Below are 26980 nucleotides of genomic sequence, written 5' to 3'. Positions count from 1 at the left end.
TTCTCGTGGCCGGCCTCCCTGGGTTGAGTTCCGCGCTTCATGGAGGCGTTTGACCCCGCCGAGCTGCCCGAGCTGCTTAAGCTTTATTACCGGAGGCTCTTTCCCTACGCCCAGTACTATCGCTGGCTCAACTATGGCGGAGGTGATGGAGGCGGGGAGCGGGGTGGGAAGTGGGTTGGGAGGGGAACGTGAGGAGGTTTCAGGAGGGTACCTTGGAATGACAATATGAAGCGCCTCCTGTGCGCCAGGCGTTGTGCCGGGCACCGTCTTGCGTTATCTTGAGCCCTCCCCCTCACCTCTGAGGTGTAAATGGGCCGAGAGAGGTTGTAATGACCAGCCTACCGCTACGCATTGTAAGGCAGAGCCGCTGCTCCTATCACTCCTTGGTCAGACTCAAGTGGTCGGACTGACTTTCGGTTCGGTGTTTATCTGCAGCCAAGGGGGGTTACCGGGTCATAGCATGAAGCTGCAGAGGCGTGATCAGCTCAGGGACAGAGGGGCATCTCCTAAAAGAGGAGAGGTACTTAACTCTTCCCAAGAATTTACTAGTGCCCACCGAGTAAAAAGAGGTGGTATTACATATTGAAAATATTTCTGCATCTTTTTCCTCATTTTTACTTTTCCCTGTTAGATGCGGGATGGTAAACCCCTTCAAATTAGGAACTAGTTCTTGTCTTTTTTTTTTTTTTAACATGTAGCACAGTGCACAGAGGACTCATTAAAAATATCTTCTCTGGGGTGTGCTCAGAGCAGGGGGTCTGAAGAAATGGCTCGTGTTTACAACACACCCAACAGGAATTAGGGTTCATTGTGACAAGGGGCACAAAACTTGTGGCCTTCCTATGAACAGATACCCAACACGTATGCCCCCTTCACCTGCACGTGGCTGCTGGGCAGGACCAGTGGGACAGGGCTCAGTACTGGGAGGAAAGCTACAGTATTCAGTGGGGGACTTTGCCACCTGGAGCCTGTCCGGTCCACGTGTGGCTGTGCCATGAGTGGTGTTATAGGCATAAAGGCTTTGAACCTCTCTATTCAAGGAAAAAAGAAAAATAGATTCCGTGTATATGCCATTGTGGAAAAGGCAAAACAATGGAGACAATAAAAAGATCAGTGGTTGCCAGGAGTTTGCGGGGCAGGGGAGATGAATACATAGAATACAGAAGTTTTTATGAGCGGTGAAAATACTTTGTATGACATTATAATGATTTTATGTCATACTATTGTCCAAACCCGTAGAATGTGCAACACTATTCACTTTGTAAAGCGAACCCTAAGATGAACTAGGGACTTTGGTGATTATGATGTGTCAGTGCAGTTCAGCCTTAATTTTTAAAAAAAAGTCTTAAAAAGAATTAACACTCAGGGTAGACGTTTTTGGCAAAACCTTTGTTTCACTTCTGTATATGTATACACATTATATATGTGTTTGTTGGACTGTGATGTAAAATGTGCTTTTTAGAATAAAAAAGTTTGCAGGTTACTGTAGTTATACTGGCAAATAAAAGCACAAATTAAAAAAAATATATATATATCTTCTCATTGGTTAATGTTTTAATGTTCTGAGCTGGGTAAAGTACCAAATTAACTTTTAAAGTGTACATTTATTTTGCAGTGGTAAAGAATTACTTTCAACACCGTGAATTTTCCTTCACATTGAAAGATGATATTTACATTCGTTACCAATCCTTCAACAACCAGAGTGATCTGGAAAAGGAGATGCAGAAAATGAATCCGTACAAGATTGATATAGGCGCGGTATATTCCCACAGAGTAAGAAATCGATTTTTTATGTAGTTTGTTGTTTTTTAAACCAAGAATGGATTGGTGCCCTTAGCACTTTTTTTTTTTTTTTTTTTGCCCCTAGCATTTTGAGATAAATTTTTAGAGTTTATTTTAGTTGAAGAGCCACAAATTGTCCTTTGATGCTTTACATTACTGACTGGAAATAGTTTGGAAGTGAATTGGTTGTATTCTCACTAGAACAAAAAAAAGAGTATCTGGCTAAAAGACTAGGAAGTCAGCGTGGTTGAGCACAGAGGGCATTGGAGAGAATCATTCTTGATTTCTCTATTTCTCTCACACCTGTATCTGTTTCACTAGGAAATCTCTTTAGCTCTACCATAATAATACCTAAAATCCAACCACTGCTACTAGTGCTGCTACCATCATCATAACCATCTCTAATCTAAATTACTGTAAAAACTTTCTAACACTTTGCTCCTGTAGACTCTAGACTCTATTCTCAACACAGCAGCCAGAAGGATCCTTTTAAAACAAGATTGTCATGATTCCTCTGCTCAAAACCATTCTCCAGTGGCTCCCCATTTCACTCCAAGTAAGAGCCTCTCTCTCCTGCTCAGTCACTCCTCACCTGCCACACTGGCCCGTGCTCAAGCAGTTTCCACTGCCTAGAACCCATTTCCCCAAATATCTTATTGGTTCATTCCCTCACCTCCTTTAAGTCCTTACTCAGTGAGGCGTCTGCAGCCTGCCATTCCTCCTACCTGCTCACCTCACTGATACATTCTAAGTGCCTAGAATACTGCTAGGCAAAGAGTACACAGTAATTATCTGCTGAGTGAATAAACATACCAAAATTGTCCTCCTTCCTCTCCTTAAAAATACACACATGGTGGGGAAAATATACACATGAAATAATAGCTTTTGTATGGAGCTTTTTCATATGTTGTATAGCTTGTTTTTCATATCAATCCTCATTCTTTTTTTAATATAAATTTATTTTGTTTATATTTATTTTTGGCTGCGTCGGGTCTTCGTTGCTGTGTGCGGGCTTTCTCTAGTTGCAGCGAGCGGGGGTTACTCTTCATTGCAGTGCGTGGGCTTCTCATTGCAGTGTCCTCTCGTTGCGGAGCACGGGCTCTAGGTGCGCAGGCTTCAGTAGTTGTGGCCCTTGGGCTCAGTAGTTGTGGCTCACGGGCTCAGCCACTCCGCAACATGTGGGATCTTCCCGGACCAGGGCTCGAACCCGCGTCCCCTGCATCGGCAGGCAGACTCCCAACCACTGTGCCACCAGGGAAGTGCCCTCATTATTCTTTTTACAAAGGAGAACTTCGATAATTTGCCCTAGGTCACACAATTTCTAAATGAGGGAGATGGGACCTGAATCCAGGTTTTCTGACTAAATCCCAGGGGAAGGGGAGAAGAAGAGGTAAGGTAAGGCAGGCAGGGAAAATGCTTTGGAACAGTTTACTCCTCTTCAGAGGTGGAGATTAAAACTGAAGTCTCGTGCTTCCCTGGTGGCGCAGTGGTTGAGAGTCCACCTGCGGATGCAGGGGACACGGGTTCATGCCCCGGTCCAGGAAGATCCCACATACTGCGGAGTGGCTGGGCCCGTGAGCCATGGCCACTGAGCCTGCGCGTCCAGAGCCTATGCTCCGCGGTGGGAGAGGCCACAGCAGTGAGAGGCCCGCGTATCGCAAAAAAAACCCAAAAAACAAAAAATTGAAGTCTCTGTAGAAGGGTCAAGTTGTCACTCTACTCCTTCTCCCTGGCACAGAAGGGGGGGGGATAGTGTCATTTTTTTTAATTGGACCAAGACAGAGGCATCTGTACACCTTTTTTGTGTGTTTTGTTTGTGATTTTTATCAGTTTTATGCGCGTAGTTTACAGAATCAACTACTATTAATTAGGCTTTATTTTTTTTAAGGTCTCCTACTTTTCCCCCTAGTTTTTGCTCCCCAGAGGCAAGCATTTTCTTTTTGCTGATTGTTAAGGTATTTGCCTCCTTGTCTCTAAATAACATGATTATATTTCTTCCGTTTTTCCATTTTAAGCATTATCTACTGACCTTCCATTCTGGCAGATGAGAGTTTAGGGTTTTTTTAGTCTCACCCCCTACCCTCACCACACAGAGAACCTTCCTATTACCACATGCTCTTTGTATGTTTGTTAAAAATTAGGATTAGATCACTAATTCAACCCCAAACTGCTAATTATATAAATCTCCCAATGTATTCAGATCCATCAAGTATTTTGTCAGTTTCATCCTGAAGAAATTTCTCCTGCAGCCTTCTTAACTCCTCCTCTCTAAGCCTGACGGGTAAATATGAACTTGTAATCACCCTGGTTTCCTTTCACCTCTCTCCTGTGATCCTTGTTGCCTAGATCCTATGTTCTCTTTTTGGTTTACTCCCTTGTTTTGGTGGAGCACATCCTCCAGGAGCTTCCTAAGAAAAGGTGCATGGAAGACAAAATATTTCATACCTTCTGTATCTGGAAAATGTCTTCATTCTATCTTTATGCTTAACTAATGATTGAGTTTGTAAATCATTTTCCCTCAGAATTTTGAAGACATTGTTACATTATCTTCGAGTTTCCAATGTTGCTGTTAGGAAGACTAATGCCATTCTGATTCCTGTTCCATTCTTTTTAAAAAAAAAAATTTATTTCTTTAATGTTGTACCTATTTTATTTATTTTTGGCTGCATTGAGTCTTCGTTGCTGTGTGCGGACTTTCTCTAGTTGCGGCAAGCGGGGTCTACTCTTCGTTGTGGTGCGCGGGCTTCTCATTGAGGTGGCTTCTCGTTGTGGAGCACGGGCTCTAGGCACGTGGGCTTCAGTAGTTGTGGCGCATGGGCTTAGTTGCTCCACGGCATGTGGGATCTTCCCTTACTAGGGCTCGAATATGTGTACCCTGCATTGACAGGTGGATTCTTAACCACTGCGCCACCAGGGAAGCCCCGCTCTTAGGATTTTCTACCTATCCCCTCTGTCCCTAATGGTGTACATCTTTTTTCATCTATTGTGCTAGATACCTGATGGACACATATGATCATGAGCTCGTATCCTTCAATCCTGGGAAATTTTCCTTTTTTTTTTCTTTAATAGATCTTTATTGGAGTATAATTGCTTCACAATACTGTGTTAGTTTCTGTTGTACAAAAAAGTGAATCAGCCATATGCATACATATGTCCCCATATGCCCTCCCTCTTGAGCCTCCCTCTCCCACCCCTCTAGGTCTTCGCAAAGCACTGAGCTGATCTCTCTGTGCTATGCTGCTGCTTCCCACTAACTAACTATTTTACATTCGGTAGTGTATATATGTCAGTGCTACTCTCACTTTGCCCCAGCTTCCCCCTCCCACCCTGTGTCCTCAAGTCCATTCTCTGTGTCTACATCTTTATTCCTGCCCTGCAACTAGGTTCATCAGTACCATTTTTTTTTTTTTAGATTCCATATGTATGTGTTAGCATATGGTATTTGTTTTTCTCTTTCTGACTTACTTCACTCTGTGTGACAGACTCTAGGCCCATCCACCTGACTACAAATAACTCAGTTTCATTTCTTTTTATGACTGAGTAATATTCCATTTTGTATATGTGCCACATCTTCTTTACCCATTCATCTGTCGATGGACATTTAGGTTGGTTCCAAGTCCTGGCTATTGTAAATAGTGCTGCAGTGAACATTGTGGTACATGTCTCTTTTTGAATTATGGTTTTCTCAGGGTATATGCCCAGTAGTGGGATAGCTGGGTTGTATGGTAGTTCTATTTTTAGTTTTTTAAGGAACCTCCATACTGTTTTCCATTGTGGTTGTATCAATTTACGTTCCCACCAACAGTGCAGGAGGTTTCCCTTTTCACCACATCCTTTCCAGCATTTATTGTTTCTAGATTTTTTGATAATGGCCATTCTGACCCTTTTTTTTTTTAATTTATTTTTTAGTTTTATTGATCTTTGTTATAGTTTTCTTTGTTTCTATTTCATTTATTTCTGCTCTGATCTTTATGATTTCTTTCCTTCTACTAACTTTGTGTTTTGTTTGTTCTTTCTCTGTTTCCTTTAGGTGTAAGGTTAGATTGTTTGTTTGAGATGTTTGTTGTTTCTTGAGGTAGGATTGTATTGCTATAAACTTCCCTCTTAGAAGTGCTTTTGCTGCATCCCATAGGTTTTGGATCATCGTGTTTTCGTTATCATTTGTCTCTAGGTATTTTTTGATTTCTTCAGTGATCTCTTGGTTATTTAGTAACATATTGTTTAGCCTCCATGTGTTTGTGTTTTTTACGTTTTTTTCCCTGTAATTGAGATCTAGTCTCATAGCATTGTGGTCAGAAAAGATGCTTGATGTGATTTCAATTTTCTTAAATTTACTGAGGCTTGATTTGTGACCCAAGATGTGATCTATCCTGGAGAATGTTCTGTGCGCATTTGAGAAGAAAAGGTAATCTGCTGTTTGGATGGACTGTCCTATAAATATCAATTAAATCTATCTGGTCTATTGTGTCATTTAAAGCTTGTGTTTCCTTATTAATTTTCTGTCGGGATGATCTGTCCATCGGTGTAAGTGAGGTGTTAAAGTCCCCCACTATTATTGTGTTACTGTTGATTTCCTCTTTTATAGCTGTTAGCAGTTGCCTTATGTATTGAGGTACTCCTATGTTGGGTGCATATATATTTATAATTGTTACATCTTCTTCTTGGATTGATCCCTTGATCATTATGTAGTGTCCTTCCTCGTCTCTTGTAACAGTCTTTATTTTAAAGTCTATTTTATCTGATATGAGTATTGCTACTCCAGCTTTCTTTTGATTTCCATTTGCATGGAATATCTTTTTCCATCCCCTCACTTTCAGTCTATATGTGTCCCTAGATCTGAAGTGGGTCTCTTGTAGACAGCATAAATATGGGTCTTGTTTTTGTATCCATTCAGTGAGCCTGTGTCTTTTGGTTGGAGCATTTAATCCATTTACGTTTAAGGTAATTACTGATATGTATGTTCCTATTACCATTTTCTTAATTGCTTTGGGTTTGTTATTATAAGTCCTTTTCTTCTCTTGTGTTTCCCAGTTAGAGAAGTTCCTTTAGCATTTGTTGTAGAGCTGGTTTGGTGGTGCTGAATTCCCTTCGCTTTTGCTTGTCTGTAAAGCTTTTGATTTCTCCATCAAATCTGGATGAGATCCTTGCCGGGTAGAGTAATCTTGGTTGTAGGTTTTTCCCTTTCATTACTTTAAATATGTCATGCCACTCCCTTCTCCCTTCTGGCTGAGACTTTGTGCTGAGAAATCAGCTGTTAACCTTATGTTCCCTTGTATGTTATTTGTCATTTTTTCCTTGCTGCTTTCAATAATTTTTCTTTGTCTTTAATTTCTGCCAATTTGATTACTATGTGTCTCGGCGTGTTTCTCCTTGGGTTTATCTCTGTGCTTCCTGGACTTGGGTTGCTATTTCCTTTCCCATGTTAGGGAAGTTTTCGACTATAATCTCTTCAGGTATTTTCTTGGGTCCTTTCTCTCTCTCCTCTCCTTCTGGGACTCCTATAATGCGAATGTTGTTGCGTTTAATGTCCCAGAGGTCCCTTAGGCTGTCTTCATTTCTTTTCATTCTTTTTTCTTTATTCTGTTCTGCAGCAGTGAATTCCACCGTTCTGTCTTCCAGGTCACTTATCTGTTCTTCGGCCTCAGTAATTCTGCTATTGATTCCTTCTAGTGTATTTTTCATTTCAGTTATTGTATTGTTCGTCTCTGTTTGTTTGTTCTTTAATTCTTCTAGGTCTTTGTTAAACATTTATTGCATCTTCTCAATCTTTGCCTCCATTCTTTTTCCAATGTCCTGGATCATCTTCACTATCATTATTCTGAATTCTTTTTCTGGAAGGTTGCCTATCTCCACTTCATTTAGTTGTTTTTCTGTGGTTTTATGTTGTTCCTTCATCTGATGCATAGCCCTCTGCCTTTCATCTTTTCTGTGAATGTGATTTTTGTTCCTCAGGCTGCAGGATTATAGTTCTTATTGTTTCTTCGGTCTGCCCTCTTGTCTGACCCTTTTTATTTTTAATATAATTTTTCCTACCTATTTTCTCTGGTCTCTAGAATTCCTAAAGGTGATTTTATGTCTTAGACTGGTCTTCTAATTCTTTTTTTTTTTCTTCCTTTTTTTTTTTCAGTATGCAGGCCTCTCACTGTTGTGGCCTCTCCCATTGTGGAGCACAGGCTCCGGACACACAGGCTTAGCGGCCATGGCTCATGGGCCCAGCCGCTCCGTGGCCTGTGGGATCTTCCCGGACCGGGGCACGAACCCGTGTCCCCTGCATCGCAGGCGGACTCTCAACCACTGCGCCACCAGGGAAGCCCTTTCTTCCTATTTTTCAGTCTCCTTTTTCTCTACTTTCTGGGCAATTTCCTTAAAAGTTTTTCATTTCCAAGAACTTTTTTTTAGGACATCCTGTACTTTTTTCATTGATACATCTTCTCTCACTGAGGATATCAATGATAGTTTTTAAAATTTTTTTCTGTTCCACAGGCTCTTTTCTCTAAAGGTGCATTTTTTTCTGTTTTTTTTCACTCCTTCATATCAGAGGTTTTCCTCATATGTCTGGTAGTTTCTTGCTTGTTGCTTATATTTAAGAATAGAGTACTAAAAAGCTGATTGGAGACTCTGTATACATGGCTGAGATTTCTTTACTACAGAATGATCTGGCTGGGCTGTTTTATTGGGGCGAATCTCTGATGTCAATTTCTCTAGATCTTTACTAGAATGAAAACTCCAGTTGATGACTGATCTATTCCTAGAGCCTAATAACAGTGCCTGGTACACTTGGACAGAGTCTTCAGAAAGGAATCTTCCCGTCTCCTGCCTGGGGTGTTAGTGGAAGGGTACAGAGGAGAGGGCTGGGTCTCAGTATTCCCTATGTAAAGGTCTAATTAATCCTCTGAATATCTGTACAACACATCCTTCTTCAACTGTGCCTGTTGTCCCCTCCCCAGCCCAGAGACCCTCTGTTTTACACTCTGCAGATAATAATTCAGGTATCTTTGCCAGGGAAATGGAAGCACAGTCACCTAGCTCCACGGAGTAAGTTTAGCACTATGGGGAACTAACTGCTTCATGAGTAGATTTTAAATCAATCCTCTTGTTTTTAATCTCATCTCCAGAAATGGCTGTTGTCACCTATTCCTGAGACTTTTGGGGATTCTGAGGTGTAAATTGGGTTCCTTCTTATCCTTTACTGAGAGCTGAAGATTCAGTTTTTTGTTTCTCCTTATAAAAATTGTGGTGGTATTGTCTCCTCTCTGGTTCTTTTTTTTTTTTTTTTCCAGGACACCTCTTTATTGTGTTAGGAAAGGTTGGTTACAACAGTTTCTCTAGACATGGAAGGCAACACTGTCCCCAGACCCAGGGGGACCAGAAAATTTATAGCATCAGAGGAAAGCCAGGGCAGGAAGCCAGAGCCTACTGAGGACAGAGCTGGACTTAAGACCAGAATACTTTCTTCCCCCTGCTCCTTACCCGAGCCCAGGGTTCTTGCCCCAGCTTCAGCTGCCAAGACATCATCCTTCACCCCAAGATCCTCCTAGCTACCACAATTCAACAAAGGTGCAGTTGGGGAACTTCAGGGTGGGAGTACAGGCTGTGCCCCTAGCCCCGTGGCCTTTGTTCACCCTGAGGTACCCAGTGCCCGTCCCTCAGCCAGCTGTGCCTCCTGGGGAGGGGCCTGGTCATGCAGGTCAGGCAGGGAAAGGGGCTGCTCAGGTCAGCACCAGGCCGCTCTCTGGTTCCTTTTTAAAAGACTTACGCCAATGAACTTACTTACAAAACAGATATACAATCACAGGGACTTCACTGGCGGTCCAGTGGTTAAGACTCCACGCTTCCAACGCAGGGGGTGCAGATTTGATCCCTGGTCGGGGAACTAAAGATTCCATATGCCGTGGGGCGCAGCCAAAAAATAAAAAAGGAAATAAAGTCATAGATGTAGAAAACAAACTTATGGATACCAGGGGGGAAAGGAGGGGAGAGGGATAAATTGGGAGATCGGAATTGACATATACGCACTACTACGTATAAGAGATAACTAATAAGGACCTACTGTATAGCACAGGGAACTCTCTACTCAATACTCTGTAATGACCTATATAGGAAAAGAATCTAAAGAGTGGATAGGGACTTCCCTGGCGGCCCAGTGGTTAAGACTCTGCACTTCCACTGCAGGGGGCTCGAGTTCCATCCCTGGTCAGGGAACTAAGATCCTGCATGCCAAAAAATAAATAAATAAATAGAAAAAAAAGAGTGAATAGGGGCTTCCATGGTGCGCAGTCGTTGAAAATCCGCCTGACAATGCAGGGGACATGGGTTCAATCCCTGGTCCGGGAAGATCCCACATGCCGTGGAGCAACTAAGCCTGTGCGCCACAACTACTGAACCTGTGCTCTAGAGCCCGTGAGCCACAACTACTGAGCCTGCGAGCTGCAACTACTGAAGCCCACGCGCCTAGAGCCCGTGCTCCACAATGAGAGAAGCCACCACGATAAGAAACCTGTGCACTGCAACGAAGAGTAGCCCTGGGCTTCCCTGGTGACGCACTGGTTGAGAGTCCGCCTGCCAATGCCGGGGACATGGGTTCATGCCCCGGTCCGGGAAGATCCCACATGCCGCGGAGCAGCTGGGCCTGTGAGCCATGGCCACTGAGCCTGCGCGTCCGGAGCCTGTGCTCCACAACGGGAGAGGCCACAACAGTGAGAGGCCAGCGTACCGCCAAAAAAAAAGAAAAAAGGAGTAGCCCCCACTCGCCACAGCTAGAGAAAGCCCTCACGCAGCAACGAAGACCCAACACAGCCAAAAATAAATAAATAAATAATTTTTTTTTAAAAAGTGGATATATGTATATTTAAAACTGATTCACTTTGCTGTACAGCAGAAACTAACACAACATTTTAAATCAACTATACTTCAATAAGAATTAAAAAGTAAGTGAATGAATAAAAGACTTGTGCCTTTCTTTAAAAAAAAAAAAAGGGCTTCCCTGGTGGCACAGTGGTTGAGAGTCCGCCTGCCGATGCAGGGGACACGGGTTCGTGCCCTGGTTCAGGAAGATCCCACGTGCCGCAGAGCGGCTGGACCCGTGAGCCATAGCCGCTGAGCCTGCGCGTCCAGAGCCTGTGCTCCGCAACAGGAGAGGCCACAACAGTGAGAGGCCCGCATACCGCAAAGAACAAAAAACAAAACAAAACAAAAAAAATTTATTTTTGCACAGGTTTAGAGGAAGCCAAATAAGTATTTGTATTCAGTCCACCTTCTTTACCAGGTAGTCCATCGCCTCAAAGGAGATTACTTACAGCTTAAACCAGACTAATTGAGAGATCTTTTTGAATTATTGAAAATTTTTAAATACATTTCTGTTACTTATATGTCCAGTAACAATTAAAGGTCCTTAAAATACCTTGCAGTAGGGCATTAATTATTTGTATGTACTTTTCCTTATCAGAAACCTAAAAACTCATTGTTACAATTTCTATTGATCAACAAATGTTTATTATACAATGTCATATATATCAATTATATCTCAATGGAACTAGAAAAAAAATATGGTAACGTATTTATCACATCTTGTTTTAAGTAGATGAAAGTTACACTGTCATCAATTCTGGATGTATAGGATCGAGTCAGTGAGCTTCAACTGACATAGACTTGGCATTATATGGTTTCTTCACTTCTCTTTGGCCACTTTTTCTGTGTAGGTAGAAAATAAGCATATCTGGCAGCATGGCAGCTGTTATAGAAACTGATTGTTATTTTGTACTTGTAGCCCAATCAACACAATACAGTGAAGCTGGGAGCTTTCCAGGCTCAGGAAAAAGAACTGGTGTTTGACATTGACATGACAGACTACGATGATGTGAGGAGATGTTGTAGGTGAGTTCCACATGTTTTGATGGTAGGTGGGTGGTATCACTGACAATGAGTAATGATGATTCTGCTCCAGTTCTGCAGACATATGTGCTAAGTGCTGGACCCTCATGACGATGGCCATACACATCATTGACCGAGCATTGAAGGGCAAGTATTAACAGTGTCTGAGTGGGGTCAAATGCGAGAATCTGTTTTCCTCTGAATATTAACCTGTCTATACCATTTTATAGTCAAATCTCATAAATTACTAACATGTTTCTTTGAAACATATGGTAGGGAAAACAAAAGATTAGAATAAAGTTGTAGTTAAAACTTTGATAAAGCTATTGATCAAATCATTTAATTTTTTCCCAATTCAATCTATTGAGCAACTTTTGCAAGCTAGGTACTGTGCTAGATGAGGGAACTATGAAAGATAACAATTCTTACTTCAGGTAGGTTATGCAGTCTAAGGAGGAAACAAGAAAATTCAGGATTACATATTCATTAATATGCATGGGATGCTATGGGGGTATAGAACAGCAGGAGTGCATACAGGAATGGGAAGAGATTAGATGAGAAAAGGCTTCCTAGAAGAGGTGATGATGAGGATGATAATGATAATAATAATAGCTAACTCTTATATAGGGGGCTTATGATGTACCAGGCACTGTTCCAAACACTTTAAATTTATTAACTCTCTTACTATCCCTAGACTGGGTCTTTAGAGATAAATGGCAGTTGGTCAGGGAGAGAAATGGAAGTACTGGGGCATGAAGACATTCTTAGCAGAGAGACCAGGATAGGTAAAGAACTGAAGGCAAGAGCATGGGGGCATGGGAAACTGTTGGGTTGGCCAAAAAGTTCATTCGGGGTTTTCTCTGAGAGGCTACAAAAGACCCGAACGAACTTTTTGGCCAACCCAATACAAATAATGTACAGTTGACCCTTGAACAACAAGGGTTTGAACAGCACATGTCCACTTATACAGATTTTTTTTCAATAGTAAATTCTACAGTACTCTATGATCTGTAGTTGGTTAAATCTGCAGATGTGGAACCACAAACACAGAGGAACTGATGCAGAGGAACTGTTTCTACGGAGGGCCCACTATAAGTTGTACATGGATTTTCGACTGGGGAACGTTGGCACGCCAATCCCCACTTTGTTCAAGGGTCAACTAATATAGTTAAGATGAGTACATGTGGATAAGAGGTTAAAAAAATGAAGCTAAAGAAGTAAGCAAGAACCAGGAATTCATAGATTTGTTTTAAAACCTATTTTTTCTCCCCTTGTCAGAGGACTTTGGATTTAAACATCGTCTCTGGGTATATTCTGGAAGGAGAGGTGTTCATTGCTGGGTCTGTGATGAATCAGTTAGAAAACTGTCCTCTGCAGTACGTTCTGGGATAGTTGAATATTTGAGTGTTGTAAAGGTAAGGTCTTCTTAATGATATTTACATTTCTTTGTTTGCTAGATATGACCAAGCCTGGTATGTTCTGTAACAAAATTAAACTATCTTTTAAGAATTTGTATTTCAGAGAAGATGATTTTACCAGTAGATCAATTAAAATCATAGTAGCTACATTTTTTAAGATGCTTCATATTTTGCTGTTAAGCATCCTCCTTTGTGGCATAAGGAAGATTAGTTTACTTTTCTGGTTCAAGTATGTCAAGTAAAGTTAACCCAGAAAGTTACATGTATTGAGACTATATAAAATGTCATCCAAGGTTCTATACTTTGACAGAATTTAATCAATATCTTTAGAACACGTTAAAGAAAGTTTTAATTATTTCATTTATGTTACATAATATACACGAAGTGTTTTTGTGATGGTTTGTTTTTCAGGGTGGTCAAGATGTTAAAAAGAAAGTTCACCTAAGTGAAAAAATTCATCCTTTTGTCAGGTCTGTTGGAAAAGACTCCATGAAGTTTAAGTTGTGTCTGATTTACCTGCATGTGCTTTTAGAATTACCTGATTAATTTTCTCTGCTGGGGTAGCATTTTACAATAATAATAGCTAGAGTTAATTGAGTGTCTATTTTATATGCTCCAGTATTCATGATAGGTGCTTCACAAATATTCTCATTGGTCTTCACAACAACCTCATTAGATACATGATGGTATCTCCATTTACAGATGAGAGAAGTGAGATTTGGAGAGATTGTATAATTTGCTTGGCTTCACACAAGTAATTATTAAATTCAGGATTCATGTCCTGGTCTGCTTGATTCCACTGAATTCACTACTTCTCCAGGATAATGGAAAGAGGATTTGCATTAGGAGTAAGAATCCCTATTCTTCCAGTTTAATACAACCTTGATAAATTTTAGAGCCTCTGTTTCTTATCAGTATAGGGAGAACAATGTCTGCTCCATCTATCTCACAGAGTTGTGGCAAAGATAAAATGAAACAGTAGAGGGACTTCCCTGGCGGTCCAGTGGTTAAGACTCTGTGCTTCCACTGCAGGGGGCGCGGGTAAATAAATAAACAGTAGATGTGAAGTCTATTTTCAAACTGCTAAGCACTATATAAGTGTTGAGATGTTAAAGCAAGCAATTCAGAGTAGAAACTATAGACTGTATCCCACATCCTACTACTGATGTATTATTATGCTGTCCTGACTTGGTTGCTTTCCACCCTTGTTACAAACTAATGATGCTATTACCTTCTAAATCGTGGAGTTTAAAAAGTAAACATTTCTTGAATATCTAGTCTAAACCAAGTATTATGCTAGGTTCTTTCCCCTTAGAGTGTCTCATTTAACTCTTATAACCCTGTGAAGAGATGTAATTCCAGTTTTATCTAGTTAAGTTTTAGAAATTCAGTGAAAATAAGTACTAGCCTTCCAAGTGGACAAAAGCCATGTGGCATATGTGTTGCTAATAGTGTTGGGACTTTGTTATTGTTATTCCTACAGAAAATCTATAAACATAATAAAAAAATACTTTGAAGACTATGCCTTGGTTGATCAAGATATTCTTGAGAATAAAGAAAGCTGGGATAAGATTTTAGCCCTTGTTCCTGAAAATATCCTTTCCCGAGACCATTTCTATGTGAGCTACTTGTATTGATCTATGATATAAATGTGTTCTGCCTACATATTCTCATATGTTTATAAGTCTAATGTTTTTACACAAAACATCTCCTGTGTTTCTGCATTTTTTAATCTCTAGTCTGGAATACAATAAGAAGCGAGGCCGTTTTGTAAATAAATTTCCTCATTTTGAAAGTTGATCCTCCTAAAATTAATGACTACTTAAAGGATGTGGGATCATCCTCAAAATATGTACAGACCAGGGACCAGTTTTACCTTAAACTATACAGTTATTTTGGCATTCTTTGTTATATCTAATATAGTTTAACAAGGGAATTTCTCTAAGGATATGTGTTTAATATTTGCATTTTAGAAAACAATAATTACTTTCTATGTGAACTTTAGATATCCTTGTGGTAATACATACTGAAAATAAGTTGTTCGTTGATGTGCCCTAAATGAGTGTGTTCCTTAATGACCCATCACCAATGCATGATGAACTTCAACAAAGCTTCCAAAAGCATCACAATTCACTTCAGCGCTGGGAGCATTTGAAGAAAGCAGCCAGCAGATGTCAGGTATATTCCATTGAAATCTGTATTACAAATACAATAATGCAATTTTTAATTAAATTCTGATTGTTTTGCTTACTAAGTTAAAGATGTTGAAGATCACTTTTTAACCACTTTAAAGAAATCCTCAAAAATTCCTACTGATCCTCATGCTGGATTTGCATCTACTTTTAGAATAACAGCAAAAATGACAAATGTGGACCCTGGCTTGAGTGGGAGATCATGCTCCAGTACTGTTTTCCACGACTGGATATCAATGTTAGCAAAGGAATCAATCATTTACTGAAGAGCCCTTTTAGTGTTCATCCTAAAACAGGTACTATGTAAAGAAAGTAAGGAAAATAAAAGAAAAATCAAAGTTATTTTTTGTTTTAGAAAGCATATCACTGGGTGTGAATGTCTGAAATAGTAAAGGTTGAAGACTTGTTCTGTCAGCTAATGCCCGCGTTCACTGACTTTTCAATTGTTGATTAGTAGCTGCCTGATGAGTTTCCACTATGTAAATAATTTTTAGTTGGGTTTCTGAGGTTAATTGTTAGAAGTAGAGTTGGAGAGGAACTTAGAAATCACAGAACAATAGCTCTCATTGTACAGATGAGAAAACAGTGGCCCAAGAGGTTAAAGTGACTTGTCCACAGTCTTAAAACAAATTGTGGGGAATACCTTGGTGGTCCAGTGGTGAGGACTTGGCGCTTTCACTCATGGGGCCCATGTTTGATCCCTGGTCAGGGAACTAAGATCCTGCAAGCCTCGCAGTGCAGCCAGCAACTTTGTTCACTTTGTTATAAAGCAGAAACTAACACACCATTGCACAGAAACTAACACACCACTGCGCCACCAGGGAAGTCCCATAAATAATTTTTTAAAAAAATACTCCCAAATTGCCTTGTTTCCTTTAATAATCTACAGTGACTCTGTAGTGTATACATTTATACAGCCCCTTTTCAGAACTGCCAACACATAGGTGTCTTTTCAATTTCAGCAAATAACTCAAGGTAATGAAATGAACTATTTCCATCTATTCTGTTCCATTTTGAGGACTCTAAATTTGAGACTGTTGTACTTAAATATAGGAGGATATAGGGAAGAGGAAGATAGAAATAAAAGTAGAAATAACAGCAACTAGGTAATAGCTCAACAGTCTTTCACATCTATTTTTTGGTGTTTTGTTAAGAGAAATAAAAGACACACCTAGGGCTTTCCTGGTGGCGCAGTGGTTGAGAGTCCGCCTGCCGATGCAGGGGACACGGGTTCGTGCCCCGGTCCAGAAAGATCCCACATGCCGCAGAGTGGCTGAGCCCGTGAGCCATGGCCGCTGAGCCTGCGCATCCAGAGCCTGTGCTCCGCAATGGGAGAGCCCCGAGTACCGCAAAAAAAAAAAAAAAGACACACCTAATGTGCCTAAATACTGTTCTTAACAGATGAGTCTAACCCTCTTTCTAAGCCTTAGATTAAAATTTTAGCCAAAAATAACTCATAGGAGACAGCTTATAATCTGTATTCCAGTCTTCAGTTTATAACTTTTGATTCTCACAGGTCGCATTTCTGTGCCTATTGATTTACAGAAAGTGGATCAGTTTGATCCATTTACTGTTCCAACCATCAGGTATGTTCCAGATTACTGATCACTCATTTTTTGTTTGTGATTGTTGTTCTAAATGTGACGTATGTTGGATTAGATCCCTTCAAGAGAGGCAGCTTCTCTGAGGCTGTATGATGATGCCCTAGCAGAGCAACATTTCCTAGTGAGTTCCATAGAACACAAGTTTTTCAGCTGCTATTATGCAAAAAGAGTTCAAATAAGTTTGGGAAATGCTGACTTAAGCAGATTAAAAGTTACTTACTGCAAAATTTCCTGGTGTTTAATATGCTAATGTGCATGGAAAACTCCAAGAAGAGATTATCGTTTTTAGAATATCCCAAATTTAGTTGGCCACACAATTTTTTCACAGAAAATCTTGTGAGATTCATGTGCTTTCATACACTGGGTAATGTTGACCAAGAACCAACTTTAAAATTATCTTATTCTACTATCTGTAGTTCCATTTGCCATGAATTGGATGTTATTTCCACTAAAGAAGAAGAAAAAGAGAACGGAGCTGAATCTGATATCAAACATAGAACCAGAGGTAGGTTAATATATTGAAGTCTCACTTTAACATAATCCTTCTATATAGACATCTTTCTGTGACTCCAGTAATTAACTCGCCTTGGATTCAGACCAGAATAGATCAATGTTTATCCTGAAACCAGCTCAGTACCAAATAATATTATAGCAATGTTTCTGTCCTTCATCAATTGCCCAGATGGTGCTGTTGAATCCAATTTGAGTCAACAAATATTCACAAGTAACATCTGAATGCCAGGATCTATATTGTAAGATTAAATTGTCAGTTGGTTTTGATAGTTGTTTGAATCTCACAGTCTTTTTTTTTTTTTATACAGCAGGTTCTTATTAGTTATCCATTTTATACATATTAGTGTATATATGTCAATCCCAATCTCCCAATTCATCCCACGACCACCACCACCCCCCGCCACTTTTCCCCCTTGGTGTCCATACGTTTGTTCTCTACATCTGTGTCTCTATTTCTGCCCTGCACACCAGTTCATCTGTACCATTTTTCTAGGTTCCACATATATGCATTAATATATGATATTTGTTTTTCTCTTTCTGACTTACTTCACTCTGTATGACAGTCTCTAGATCCATCCATGTCTCTACAAATGACCCAATTCCATTTCTTTTATGGCTGAGTAATATTCCATTGTATATATGTACCACGTCTTCTTTATCTATTTATCTGTCGATGGGCATTTAGGTTGCTTCCATGACCTGGCTATTGTAAATAGTGTTGCAATGAACATTGGGGTGCATGTGTCTTTTTGAATTACGGTTTTCTCTGGGTATATGCCCAGTAGTGAATCTCACAGTCTTATATTCAACAACTATTTATTTAACAACTACTATATATGCAATATTTTGTTCTCTACTTTGTCTTTATATCTAGATGAGTGTTCTGTTAAATACATGTCTAAACTGTGATTGAATTGTATATTCAAGAATTTGAAGGAGCTGGGAATATAAAACTTCCTGTTAGTGAAAGTCAAATCTTCTTATACCAATACCCAAGAGACACTATAGCAGTAGAGTCCAATAGCACTTTCTGTGATGATGGAAATGTTATACATGGCCCAAATGGTAATCACTAGCCATATGTGGCTTTTGAGCACTTGAAACGTGAGAAACTGGATTTTTAATTTCATTTAACTTTAAATAGCCTCATGTGGCTAGTGACTACTGTAATGGGCAGTGCAGATTTCTCATCTCTGACCTTTTTAGTCAAATGTTGCTACCCTTTTTTCAGATTCCAAGTTCAAATATCACTTCATATATTCTAGCTCTAACTTAATACGTAAACAAGTACATTCCACCATCATTATTTGTAGAATGATTACAAGCGTTCTGTTTAAAATATTGGAAAAAAGTCTCCAACATAAATAAACTGGAAAAAAGAACTCAGGGAAAACAGACAATGCAAGGAACAAAGGAAACCTTTTTGTTTGGTTTGGTTTGGTTTGTTTTTTGTGGTACGTGGGCCTCTAACTGTTGTGGCCTCTCCCGTTGTGGAGCGCAGGCTCTGGACGCGCAGGCTCAGTGGCCATGGCTCACGGGCCCAGCCGCTCCGCAGCATGTGGGATCTTCCTGGACCGGGGCACGAACCCGTGTCCCCTGCATCGGCAGGCAGACTCTCAACCACTGTGCCACCAGGGAAGCCCAGGAAACCTTTTTTAAAAAAACCGGTATCTGGTCTTCCCTAGTGGTGTGGTGGTTAAGAATCCGCCTGCCAGTGCAGGGGACGTGGGTTCGAGCCCTGGTCCGGGAAGATCCCACATGCCACGGAGCAACTAAGCCCATGCATCACAACTACTGAGCCTGTGCTCTAGAGCCTGCGGGCCACAGCTGCTAGGCCTGCGGGCCACATCTATTGAAGCCTGCGCAACTAGGGCCCACGCACAGCAACGAAGACCCAACACAGCCAAAAATAAAAATAAATATAATAAATAAATTTATATTAAAAAGAAAAACGATATCCTCAGAGAATAAGAGAAGATAGTGTATCCATGAAACAAGACCAAAATGCTATGAAAAAGAAACACTCAGAGAATAAGAAAGAGATCTTAAAAATCAAAAAAATCACCATTTGAATAAAAAATTCAATGGAAGGGCTGGAAGAGAAAAGTTGAGATTTCCCAGAAAGTAATACAAAAAAGACAAGTTAGTTGTTTTTTAAGGAAAAGAAAGATAAAATTAAAGACTGGTTCAGGAGGTCTAATATCTGACAGAAAAAGAATAAATAAAACAGGGAGGAAAAATTGTCAAAATTATATAGGACAACATCCCAGAAATGAGCCCTTGTTGAAAGGGCTCAGCATAATAAGAATGATGTGCCTACACCAAGGCACATCATTTTGAAATTTAACACTGAGAATTAAGAGAAGATCTTAAGAGCTTTCAGACCCCTTCCTACTACCCCTCCCCAACAAAAAAGCCATAGAGCTAGGAAGAATGGCCTTAGATTTCTAAGTAACAATGGAAGTATTCATTTTTAGAAGTGAATGCTAGGAAAGAAAAAAGTAGTTGCCATTCAAGAAGATGGAAAGGTCAGAATTAGGGCAGGAGGCTGCTATTTTTTTCCACTATAAACCTGTTAGGACTATTTTACTTTTTTTAACCAAGTGCATATATTACTGTAACACAACTTTTTAAATTTAATATTATCTCTTTGTGGACATCTTTTTCCTTTGTTCAGAGGTTTTGAGCAAGCAAGTTTTGGCTCCCTGTAAGGAGAAGCTTTGTAAGAAATACAAGTGTTCAAACATAAACTGCACTGCCTATCATTTCAAGTATTCATAAAGGCTAATAGCCATCAGTAAATCAGGGATGCTCTAGAGGTAGTGGGAGGCTGGAATAGGTGATATGTAAGTTCCTTATTATTTCTTTAGTTTCTGTGATTGTAAGCTTTTGTCCACTTTCAGATTAGTACCATTTGCTCCTTCCCTTCTACTTCTCAAATCCTGGAATGTTCTCCACTCTCCTTTCTATCTAATTAAATCTTTTTTTCTAAGACCTAGTTCATAGCCACCTCAGTCAACTTTGATTGGTCAATTCCTTTTTTCTTTTTTTTTTTTTAATTAATTTTATTTATTTATTTTTGGCTGTGTTGGGCCTTCGTTGCTGCGTGCAGTATTTCTCTAGCTGCGGCGAGCAGGGGCTACTCTTCATAGAGGTGCACAGGCTTCTCATTGCAGTGGCTTCTCGTTGCGGTGCACAGGCTCTAGGCGCGTGGGCTTCAGTAGTTGTGGCACACAGGTTCAGTAGTTGTGGCGCACAGGCTTTGTTGCTCCACAACATGTGGAATGTTCCTGGACCAGGGCTTGAACCCATGTCCCCTGCATTGGCAAGTGGATTCTCAACCACTGCACCCCCAGGGAAGCTCTGGTCAATTCTTTGGACTCATACTTATCCATATGCCTGTTTGGCCTTTAATTATATATTGTTTTCTATCACTACATATAGGAGTTGTTTTTCCAGTTCATTCCAAAACTTCTTGAGGGAATTCCCTGGCAGTGCAGTGGTTAGGACTCCGAGCTTCCACTGGGCCCCGGGTTCCATCCCTGGTCGAGGAACTAAGATCCTGCAAGCCACACAGCATGGCCCAAATAAATAAATTTTTAAAAATAAAAACTTCTTGGGCTTCACTGGTGGCGCAGTGGTTGAGAGTCCGCCTGCCGATGCAGGGGATATGGGTTCGTGCCCCGGTCTGGGAAGATCCCACATGCCGCGGAGCAGCTGGGCCCGTGAGCCATGGTTGCTGAGCCTGCACATCCGGAGCCTGTGCTCCGCAATGGGAGAGGCCACAACAGTGAGAGGCCCGCGTACCGCAAAGAAAAAATAATAATAATAAAAAATAAAAACTTCTTGAGACCAAGTAGTATGGCTTATACATTTTTATAATTTAGCATAGTACTCAATATATTGTATAATAGCCAGTTGTAAATATTTGTTTAATTTGTAAGTATTTGTTTAATAATTATATGGAGAGCTTATTATATATTCCGCAATGGTGAAACAAATATAGAGGCCTTCATCCAAGGAGCTTACAATCTTGAATTAAAGGTTCAAAGTACAATGTGGTTGAACCCAAACTAAATTGTTTCTTTGGTATAAGTTTATTTATCTTAAGAAAATTTATATATTAAAAATTTAGAACAAAATTATAATCTACTTTCATAATTGCCACAATTGAGATATTCATCCTTAATACTCTCATCAAGATTCCTTTTCCAGTCCCAAGTACGTCAGATAACATTTACTAAAAAAATTTTTAAGTATAGTTTCTTTTTTATGTTTTGTTTTCTGTTTTAAGATTTTTTGTTTGTTTGTTTAATTTTTTGGCCACGTGGCATGTGGGATCTTAGTTCCCCAACCAGGGATCAAACCTACACCCCCTGCAGTGGAAGCGTGTAGTCTTAACCACTGGACCAAGGGCAAAGTCCCTAGTTTCTTTTTTTACTCTTTCCGGTAAACTATTATGAGGACTCTTAATTCCATGCAGACAAAATCCAAACCTCATTTTGATCTCAATTAGATTTTTGCCTCCTTTGGGTATTAATTATAGATTGTTTAATTAAATGGATGATTAAGATTCTGTATTCAAAATTTTATGTACATTTTTAAGACTTTTATAGATCAAAGAATACCTGTACTTAATGCGTGTGACTATCAACTTCTGATTGTTTTCAGAAGGCATGGCCCTGACTTCACATTTTTAATGTTTTGCTCTGTTGGTAAAACTATTTATTATTAAAGCCACAATTTCTAAAGGAAGGAATGTTTGATGGGACTTAACACATAGCAGTAGATGATGCTATGACTGACTGCTAGAGTAGATGTGTACATGTGGTTTGGATGTTTTAGAGCAGCACTGTCTAATACATTAGCCACATGTGGCTATTAGCCACAGATTTTTTTTAATTTTAATTAATTTAAACTTAAAAACTGATAATCGATTCAATTATTGGAGAACTTTTAAGTATGTTTGGAAAAATTAGTTATATGAGCTTTTTTATCTATATATTTTATAATTTAAATCTAGATCAAGTATTTCCAATGATAATATAGTATCTAAATTGAGATGTACTTTAAGTACAAAATACTAGATTTCAAAGAAGTGTGAAAGAATGTAAAATATTTCAATCTTTATCACATGTGGAAATGATATTTTAGATGAAATGATATTTTAGATATAATGGGTTAAATAAAATACATTATTAAAATTAATTTCACCTTTTTAATATGGCTACTAGAATGTTTTAAATTACACATTTCTTATTATATTTCTATTGGACAGCGCTATTCTAGAGAATTTTTACAAGAAACTTATACTTTCATGTTATTCTTGCTGCCAAAATGCTAATTATAATTCATGGTCTTCATAATTTAGATTACAAGAAGACCAGTCTAGGTCCTTTTGTAAAAGTTTTTGAGCAGTTTCTTGAAAACCTGGATAAATCTCGAAAAGGAGAACTTCTCAAGAAGAGTGGTAAGATTCTATACCTTTCCCTTATAGCTATTTAGGTCTTAGTACAGGTAGTTTAAAACATCCAGCAAGTGAACAATTTTTAGAGCTGTAATCTTTCTCCTCTCAAGAAAAGTTACTAGTTTATCTCACTATCCTTAGTATTTTGAAAAGTGGGGTCCCTTAATTCAATTCAGCACACACTCATTTTAACACCTTCTATGTGTCAGGTACTATGAGGGAAACAAAAATGAATTATACAAAGATGAATTCCACATGATGGCTCCCCTGCCCTTAAGGAGTACTAACTGGTACAAAACAAAGAAGTACAAAATGCTAAGAGATCTCGTCTGATTGAGAGAACCTGAGAAGATTTTATATGAATAGGGTGGTATTTGAACTCTATTTCAGTGAGCTGCTGTACGAATTCTAATCCCCAATGCTAATATATCATACCTTGAGGTATGAGTAGGATTTCCGCAAGCAGAGATTTGATGAGGTAAAGGTACAGGAGTGGAAAAAGGAGACAGGTTGTTCATTCTTGAAGGAACAGCAGGAACAAAGGCATAGAAGCAGGAAAGCATCAAGTCACTCTAGACGCCATCAAGTAGTACAGCTTATCTGGTAAAAGATGCGTCAGGAAGTGATGGGAGAGAAATCCGAAGAAGCAGACTGAAGCCAGAGTATAGATGGCCTCGAATTCCAGTCTTGGGAGTTTGAGCTTAATTCAGATGGGACAGGGAAGCTATTAAAGGTTTTTGAGAAAGGGAGTGCCATGATTTGTAGTTTTATCTATAATAGAAAGATAAATCTAGCAACAGTATATCTGGGGAGAAGCAGGGGATAGACTAGAGCCCAAGAGATCAATTGAGCTATTAGTATTAGGACAGTAGAATTGGAGATCTCCAAAAAGTGCAAATACTGGAGCATTCCTTGAAACTTGGTAATGATTTTTTGGAAGTTGAAAGATCTAAGTAAAAGTGTCACAGAAGCCAAGGGAAAGGAAAGTTTCAAGGAGATTATCAAGTGTCAAATGCAGTAGAGAACTGATAAAATCCTGTTGGATATAAGAGCGAGAAGGAGGTGCTAGGAGGATAGCAGTGTCAAAGGAAGAGTTCTTTGAATAGGAGATGCCTGAGCATATGTGTAAGCCAAAAGGAAAAAAATCAACAGTGAATATTATTCAAGAGATTGATGGATACCATAGAAAACTGGCAGTGTTATAAAAATACAAACTCCCTTTCCACTTCATTTTTTAACAAAATGTGTGGTGGTTAAAAAGTAGTGCCTAAGATAATGCTCTAACTCATAGTAGCCACTCAAATATGTGCTTGTTGAATGAACAGTGATGACTCTGAACTTGGAAAGCCTCATTGAAGCTGCCATTCCAACTGGTCATATTAAGTCCTTTGTATTCTTGTTCTGTACTAGCTCAGCCTATAATGTTGACTTCAGCAAATGTGAAAGCAAATCTTTATGCATGATGTGAATTTAATGGAAGCATTAAGCAAATCAGGATGTGAAATAAACGGGCTTTGTTTTGTTTTCCTTTACTATCCTTGATAAAAATCTGTTCTATTTTAGATTTACAAAAAGACTTCTGAAGATAACAACTCCCTTTTTACCAATGTGGATATCTTCTCCCTTCAACCAAGAATCAAATACTTCCAAGAGCCATTTAATAAGTATAGCAGAACTGTGTATGTGTCTTAATGCTCAAAGCAAAATTTTCTTTTCTTGAAAAATAATTATGTTGAAAAGATTCCCGAGACCACCAAAGGAGAATATTCAGGCTCCTGGAAGGAGCAATAATAGGAGGATATAAGTGGATTGCAGATTAATTTGTAAAATTTAATATTATAATTCTAAGATTTCTGATATAGGTACTCACTTCTACCAGTTGCCATATATGGAGGTAAGTGAGCAGTAATATGCCCAAGATTTTGATGTCAGTTCACCAGATTCAGCCTCCATATTTCTAGGTGAATGAGCATTTTGTTCTTAAGTCTTAGACACTTAAGTCAATTATACCTGGAGTGTGTATTCAGTCACTCCCTAATTTTGCTTACTGATATTTTTATTGGTCAGGCCACACCCCGCTGCTTGTCTTTTAAAACATGATTTTAAAATGAGCATCTACACCTACTAAAACTTTAGTTCAAAAGATACGAGTTACTATGTTACAATATTAGGGCCTAGTAGAATATTTTTTACAACTGTTGGCAATTGTAGCTCCTAACTTCTTCCCTCAGAACAATTTTCTAAGCAATTTAGAAAAAATAACCAACTTCATCAGCATAAAACCTTTTGTACTTGTCAAAACACTTGGACTCTCTATATCTCCAGACACTTAAATTTAATTTTAAAGGTTTCATTTCTTCTGTATTTGATTTCGTGTGATAGATTCTGAAGTGTCAGATTTCTTTTGCCTGGTTTTACAACCAACCTAACAAAACAGTCATTCTGGTTTACATTCTGCCTTTTGAGAAACACTGAGAAGCAAGCTATCAGGCTGGTGCTTTCCGTGAGTTATGAAAATTTTCCTTCCTTTGTACTACCTATAACATTGTATTCTCCATTGCCACAGTCCGTTTTTTGTTTTTTGTTTTTGATTTATATAAAACAGATTTATAATACAGTCAACACACTGAAATGCCTTTCATTTCTTTTTTTCTAATTTTTTAAGAGAAAATATTAAAGACTATTGTGTAAAATTCCTCATCTGAGCTTCTGTTTACTATGTATTGTTCAGTCTTTTTGGAAAACAGTGACTGGTCAATTAAAACTAGTGAATACAAAATTCCTAAAGACTTGGGATTCCTCTGGTGGTCCAGTGGCTGACTCTGTGCTCCCAATGTAGGGGACCCCAGTTCCATCCCTGTTCAGGGAACTGGATGCCACATACTGCAGCTACAAGTTCGCAGACCCAGCGCAGCCAAGTAAATAAAAAAATTTTTTTAATTACTAAAGACTCATTAGTCCATCCTAACTCAGAATGAGTAGAAAGACTGGTATTATGCTTTCAGCAAGAGATGTTTTGGGCTTCCAATATGTCTAGCATTAAAACATTTTAATGCTTTAATATTAGAGCCCTTGATAAAAACCGGTATAATTGCCCATAAAATAAATTACAGAATATATTGTGCTTGTGCAAAAGAGTGTTTGGTTCTTGAAGACAACAGAAACATAAAGACTTGACTTCCCTAGCTGATTTGCCTTCTCATCCATATATGAGAATTGTAGAAACAAAGGGCACAGAACTGGTTTCCGTCTGCAAACTTGCCCAGTTTATAAAGAAACCCAAAGAAAGAAAATACGTCCTTCCTTAGCTAATCATTAACAGAGTTAGAAAAGTCAGTGGGCTTGCTGGGAAAGAAAGGGGAATGGTCAAAATGTAGTTTTGTTTGTCTAAGGAGATGGCTATTGCTGGCCCTTCTGAAGGTAAATGGACTGCATTGACAAGTCTCCCAGATCACTATTAGGTAGAAATTCTATTAACAATTTTAACACTTTTTAAGTAATGTACATAATTTAATCTTCCTAACAATCCTATGAAGCAGCTACTGTTATCCCCATTTCATAGATAAGGAAACTGAGGCATATATGTGTTAATTAAATTGCCGAAGGCCGCCATTAGGTAACCTAGCTGAGATTCAAACAAAGGAGTCTGGCTTCAAAATCCATGTTCTTATTCACTCCATAATATTGCCACTCCTATCTAAAGAGAATTTCAGAATTTTTCATTCCTGGTAAACTCCACTCATTTAATCCTAATTCACTAATCCTAATCCTCACTTCACTACGGTAAAATATCAGAAATTTTAAAGTAGCTTTCAAAGCATTGCTTATCTTAAAAGGCAGCCACCATTGTCTTAAAGCCACTGGCTCAAATAGTGTTAGCTGGTTTAGGTAATGTATGTGTTGAGTCCTTTTGGAGAGAGGATATGGGAGTCAGGATCCCTAGCCTTTTCATTAAGAAAACACTGTTACATTCTACTTTTCAAAAATCCTACTGTATAAAGCGTGGGATCCTGGGCCTCTAGAACGGATGAGTTTCAGGATATAATGTCCAAAACAAGCAAAAAGAATTGTATATGCGCCTATGTTCTTTTTTCTGAATAGGGGAATTTACACCTTTATAATAATCTCAGTCTA

At 39.1% G+C, this 26980-nt stretch overlaps 1 protein-coding gene across 2 annotated transcripts; it reads left to right on the top strand.

The window, feature by feature from the left end:
- PRIM1 (DNA primase subunit 1) lies at positions 1–25547 on the top strand (the record flags this gene model as incomplete). 2 transcript variants are annotated; one of them, XM_082850968.1, is made up of 13 exons in its annotated part: positions 1–142; positions 1616–1773; positions 11549–11655; positions 11726–11799; positions 12931–13067; positions 13482–13540; positions 14554–14663; positions 15157–15248; positions 15417–15558; positions 16779–16848; positions 17283–17371; positions 22751–22849; positions 24410–25547. In XM_082850968.1, exons 1-13 carry the CDS (start codon positions 40–42, stop codon positions 24427–24429), a joined length of 1260 nt encoding a protein of 419 aa, XP_082707094.1. In that variant the 5' UTR covers positions 1–39. The 2 variants fall into 2 exon arrangements, with proteins under 2 accessions (XP_082707094.1, XP_082707093.1); XM_082850967.1 differs by lacking the exon at positions 24410–25547 and having other exon boundaries at positions 22751–22884.
- Positions 25548–26980: the final 1433 nt, after the last annotated feature.

This window comes from Leucopleurus acutus (assembly GCF_964270905.1).
Source record: "Leucopleurus acutus genome assembly, chromosome: 11".
Lineage (NCBI taxonomy): Eukaryota > Metazoa > Chordata > Mammalia > Artiodactyla > Delphinidae > Leucopleurus > Leucopleurus acutus.
This window is presented reverse-complemented; position numbering and strand designations above follow the sequence as displayed.